The 6,000-nt window shown below is 41.9% G+C and overlaps 1 protein-coding gene across 1 annotated transcript in view; it reads right to left on the bottom strand.

Annotated features, from left to right (window-relative positions):
* Positions 1-6,000, bottom strand: part of CCDC170 (coiled-coil domain containing 170) — a 66,511-nt gene that overhangs the window by 40,961 nt on the left and 19,550 nt on the right. Inside the window, exon 5 of the mRNA XM_023532160.1 lies at positions 5,222-5,539. Coding sequence (XP_023387928.1) covers positions 5,222-5,539 — 318 coding nt within the window. The remainder of the gene's footprint in view (positions 1-5,221; positions 5,540-6,000) is intronic.

The raw sequence follows: 6,000 nt of genomic DNA, 5'->3' as shown, positions 1-6,000 counted from the left end.
TCAGTAGAGACGGAGAACTCGTGGTCACTTAGCCATGGTCCACACTGCAGCCCCTACCAGAGGAGAGCAAAGTCTGCTGTAGAAATTAATCGGTAAGGACTCCATTTTGCAGGTGACGCCTGGAGCAACTACAGGAAGCTAGACTAAGGGAGTGATAATGACCCTGAAGGAAGGAAGAAGCAGACATCCTAATGTAGACCAGACTGTGGGACGGGGACTTTGGTGTCAGATAAGCCGGGTCTCGAATTCCTACTCTACTATTTACCAGCATGTTAAATGAAGCAAGTAATTAACCTCTCTGAGACGCAGACTTTGCTATGATGATTAGGTGAGCTAATTTAGACTATTTGAGTAGTACAGTATTTCACACCCAATGGAAGTTCAACACACTGCATCTATTTTTATCATCGGTATTACTACTCCACACATGGGTTCAGTCAGTCCTATGCTTTTGTCATAAAGAGTTAAAGGAGCCCTTTGAGACTTGTCCTTGGTCATGTTTCTCAAACTGCTTTCAGCCCATAGAGCCAGTTTTTCAACCAGAAGTCTTTCTGAGAGAACAAAATGTGAGAGGGTCCCTCTTGCATCCTCATCCTGTCTAGACCCGTGGAACCGGAAGACTCAGCAGAGTATAACTTTTAAAACCACCAGCATGTCAAGGGGTCAAAATCTGCAGAATCTACCAACTGCCCTCCCAGGATTCTGGTGTCCGGGGAGGATCAAACAGCCGAGACCCTCCCCATGTTCTTTGCATCACAGAACTGAGCTGCATACGCTTATTTAGGTCTCAGTGCATTTGATACCACTAAGTTTTCTCAGAGCTAAATTTACATAAATGTATTCAAATAAATGCGTGTCCAATCTGACTCAGTTCTTGGGAACATCAAATGCCAGCTCCTGGATGACCACACGATCCCGCCAAAAACTGTAAAGTTGAGTTGGCTTTTTCACGTGAGAAGTCTAAAGAATCAATAGGCATTTCTTTCTTTCTTTCTGTTTTCTTCTTCTTCTTAGTATCATCTGTTAACATATCTCTGATATTTTGTGGGACAAAATGTGCCAGAGATTTTAACCCTAAAAAGATAAGAAATGGGGAAAGGGGCGAGAGATTGTAATAAAGAATACCTGCCTCAATTTTTAAAAACAAAAAAGGCACTGAAGTAAACTACACTTCAAACACAAGCAGCTTGATTTTTGGAAGGGAAGTCATAATGCCCTAAAAGAATTAAATCACTTCCCAAGGACAAGTTGTTGATTTCACCAGAAGAGGCACTTTTGCACTAAGATTAAACCAAATGGAAACACGAGAGCTCTAAACTGAAGAAAGAGCCACTTGGGTCACTTAAGGACCGGTGCCTTTTGGACATAAACAACTCTTTTCTGATTATTCAAGCTATAATTTTCACTTAGGAAGCATATAAAATAAGTTCTAAGGTACCAGGTACGACAGAAATCAAGTTCTCCTTCCTTCTTGTCAGTATGTGTGGCCAATACTGTTGACTAACTAACCCCACCCTCTCCACCTTTGTGTGTTATAGATTGAATCAAGTCCCCCCCAAACAGATATACTGAAGTCCCCCAGCACCTCAGAATATGACCTTATTTGGAAAAAGAGTCTTTATAGAGATAATCAAGTTCAAATGAGGCCATTGTGGGTGGCCCTAATCCAATAGGTGGGTGTCCTCACAGACAGGTGAAATTTGGACACAGAGACACACACAGAAGAAAAATGATGATATGAAGACAGAGCAAACACCATCCACAAGCCAAATGCTAGCTACCAGAAGCTGGGCGAGAGGCCTGGGACAGATTCTCCCTCACCACCCTCAGAAGAAGCCAGCCCTGTTGACACCTTGATTTTGGACTTCTGGCCTCCAGAACTGAGAGATAATAAATTTCTGTTGCCTAAGCCCCATTTAGCAGTACTTGTTATGTCTGTCCTAGGACATGAACACACTGGAGGGGCTGGGAGGGCTAACATCTCTATCCATTCACCCTTCCCAATGCCCTTATAGCCAGCGTGACCGTGATACAGAATTCTGGATAATGAAACGTCAGTGGAAGTTTGCTGAAGCTTCTTGGTAAATATTTGGCTTAGTAGGTCAGAGGATCATAAGCAGAGCAGAATGAGAAGATCAGAAGGGAGAGTGGGCAAGCTGAGGATCACACCTCGGGTCCTTTAGGGCAGCTGTCCCCAACCCCCAGGCTGCACAGCAGGAGGTGAGCAGCAGGCTATGGATCGAAGCTTCATCTGTATTTGCAGCTGCTCCCCAGTGCTGGCATCACCACCTCAGCTCCACCTCAGATCATCAGGCGTTAGATTCTCATAGGAGCACTGGTCCCTGGTATGAAAAAGGTTGGGGACCGCTGCCTTAGGCTGGGTCACCACAGTGCCCACAGAGCTGCCAGACTAAGAAACACTCCAATGTGGGAAATAAAGTCTTACATGTACCTAAAGCAGAAGGAGAGAGTTTAGGCCTAAATAAATGTTTATGAACTTGTAGTAATTTGTCTTTAATTTAGAAAATGACATGGAAATCAATCGTAGTCACGTCCTCCCTGTATTTAATCAGTGCTCATCCAGATGATTAGCCAGTTAGAAAACATCTAAAAATAAGATCAAAAAAATTTTTGCCTCAAAATTCTAAACTAAATCCTGAAAAATTTGCAACTTTTTGTCTTTGTGCAAGAAGTAATTATTTCAAAAATACCTGTTACAAGTGTCCTGAAATTTCAAGGTTAAATAACATCTAAAGACTCATCTAGAATTCCCGGAAACCCGATGGTAAAACATTCCTTTAACGGAGCAATTTTCAGCTAGGGGTGGTTTCGCGCCCCAAAGATGGGGACATCTTTGGTTGTCACGAGTTGGGGGGAAGAGGAATGCTACCGGTATCTAGTGGGTAGAACTCCAGAGATGCTGCTAAACTTCCTACAGTGCACAGAATGGCCCCCAAAACAAAGGATTATCCAGTCCCAAATGTCAACAGTGCCAAGGCTGAGAAATCCTGCTCTACGTTATAGCAAAGCTTTTAAACAGGAATCTATGATTTTGTTATAAGCAGAAAAGCAAGGAACGAGTAGAAACGACTTGCTAAGAAAGTGTAGATAGTGACCTGAACATCACTGAGAATTGTAAACGCAGGAGGGTAAAAATGAATAGCAAAGGGGTTAACGAGAAAAGCAGTGTTCAGTGAGTAGGAGTTGATGTGAAGCGGAGAATTCGCCAGACCCGGCCCGAATCCATCGTTGGGCCTCCACGTGGCTATTACTCAACTGTTGACTGCATGCTGAGCCATGGCAGCTGGCAAGGGTATGCAGCCTTCGCAACAAACACGTTCATCAATTTGTAAAGCTCCCATTCTTCAGAAACATTTCTAAGATAATATACGAAATCCATTTTCTCCTGATGTTACTTGAAGATGAGTCACACAAGATGCCAGCTATATGCTTGATTTCAAGCTTTTAAATAGTGAGAATGGCTATTGAAAAAAATTACAGGGTAGGAAAGGCAGACAAAGGCACTAAAAAGACTCTGAATCATTCTAATTTTTATGGGAAGTGGGGGAAGGCCATCCAGCTTAACCAATTTACATCATTTCACTTTAGCAAATAAACATATACATCATGCTGACAATTTTATGCCATGTTTCATGGGCTGGAATTAAAATAGTTTCAGGAAAACATTTGGAAAAACAGAAGAGGAAAGCAATAAAATGGAAAGACAAAGAATCATTAGCTGTCGAAGTACATCTCTTACTGTTCAAGGTAAATAAGTCGATGAAGTTTTTCTCAGTCCTGTAAAGAATTTCCTTGCCCAACCCAGTACCTACGTGTGTACTGAATCACAAGCAAGTTGAGTTGCCCGTACGTCTTGCAAGAATGAACATTCTATATCCACAGTGAGAATCCTACATTGGACAAAGGAGTAGCTAGGGTCGCTCCCAAAACACATGTGAATTTTGGAGAATTATAAAAGGGAATTTGAAATGTTTTTTCACAAAAGGAAATTTATAAATGCAACCCTGCACTCTGAGTTAATGATCACTCTGAGATTTTCAGAAACATTTAAAGATGGAAACATGTGTTTTCTCTTTTTGAACAAGCATGAACTCAGTAGAAGAAACAGTAATGAAACTGTATCTAAAATTTGGATATTATTTACTTTAAAACCTCAGTAATTTGGACTTCAATAATTTGGATCTTAATATGATAATTTTGAGTTGGGCTGAAATTGATTCGGCTAAGCAAAGCTTTATAGGACATGAGAATTATTAATAGTGTAAACCAGATAACAAAATTAAACAAGCTTCAATCATATGTGTGAATTAAATCATTTTCTCCATTTGCTAAAGAGGTCCCCTAAAAGATTGTTCTAGGCACCAACACCTTATAAAAAGGAGGAAAGAGGGAAGGAGAAAGAGAAGAGAAGCAGGGGCAGCAATAGTTAATATTTATTGTTGCTATTTGTCAGACAGCATGCGAAGGACTTAATAACAATTTTTTTTTTATTTAATGCTTACGATCAACAATGACCTTGAGAGGCAGATACTGTTACAGATCTAGGAACCCTTCTCTGCAACTCCAAAATCCAAAAGGATCTGAAAATGGACAGGTGTTTGTTGTAACTCGTTGACTGATAAAGCTTGACCTGACCGGATTTGACAGCGAACCTTGGCCCAGTGACCAGAGGCTTCTCATAGTCTCGCTGCGCCGCACGTGGTGGAGTTGTTCACGGGCTTTGCTAGGGAATGATGAATGTGGTTGATCATCAGGTATTGCCCCCACCCCGCTGAGAAGGAATGTGTAAGATTACTTTTGGTGTGCTTTTTTACCTTTCTGAAAAATTCTGAATTCACAAACGCATTAGGTCCCAGGGGTAATAGACAAGGGGTGTGGGCCCTGGACTGTCCCTGTGCGGCAGGCGAGTCAACAGTCTCAGAGGCTGTAAACTCAGGAACCTGCCCAAGGTCGCAGCTGGAGTGAGTCAGTGTGCAGTAGAGAAGGGTTCAGCCCGAGAGGTCTGACTCCAGAACCCACCACGTAGTTTGCTGTCACCTGAGTGACTCTCCAGGCTTTGTACGTATTATAAATAATTGTGAGAAAACAAAACCATGTTTAAATGATACTTATTACTACCTCAGGTAACTCATGTATGGAGTATGCTAAATGAATGAGTTTACTGTCCTTAGGAAGCTTATAAGCAGCATCACTCACTCACCCTATTCCGACTTTCCTCTTGCAGGCCCATTTCTCGAATCGTCTCCAAAATGGCCTCCTCCGTGGACTCAGTCATGCCTGGGCTGCCCCTGAGAAGGGTCACAATTTTCTCCCTGAACGAGGAGTTCTGGCGTTGCAAGGCTGCAGCTGCATCCAGGCTGGCCTTCAGCCTCTTCTCAAACTCACAAGAGCTTTTCTTCAAGAGGCTCAGCTCCTGCTTTGAGGCATCCCAGACCCGCTGGCCAGCAAGCAGCCTTCCTTGGAAGATCTTCACTTCCTTTTCGAGGCCTTCTTTCACCTCTATGGCATTGAGTAAGTCCTAAAATAATTACAGGAAGTGAAGACCAAAACGTTAGTAGCCAAAGAGGGACACCTACATTTGCTTTTCAAGGAGTGAGGGTTAAACGCTCGTTACGTTTTTAAATCTAAGTTCCCTATCGTCTCTTCATAAAGTTATTAAACTGTAAAGGCTCTGTCAGGTAAAGTTAATTGTCTAAAAAAAGAGAAGGGATATAAAATCAGAGCTAGGAAAAAAGAAAATTGACATATAAGCCTTTTAGATGTGGACCTGTGGAAAGAGTTAATTAAAAAAAAAAAAAAATCGTTGGCCAAGAGGCTAGCGGACTCAATCCATATGTAGTACTATATGTTTACAGAGCCATGTGTTCTCAAGCTTGGTTTGCAGGGAAATTGATTTTGAATAAACAGTAAACCCTCAGTCCTAACTAGACACTAAAAATTATTTGAATAAAGATGTCTCTGTAATACTATGCTAGATAA

The sequence above is a fragment of the Pteropus vampyrus genome, unplaced genomic scaffold, assembly GCF_000151845.1.
Source record: "Pteropus vampyrus isolate Shadow unplaced genomic scaffold, Pvam_2.0 Scaffold78, whole genome shotgun sequence".
Taxonomy (NCBI): domain Eukaryota; kingdom Metazoa; phylum Chordata; class Mammalia; order Chiroptera; family Pteropodidae; genus Pteropus; species Pteropus vampyrus.
Note: the sequence above shows the minus strand (reverse complement) of the source record. Positions and strands in the feature narration are given on the sequence as shown.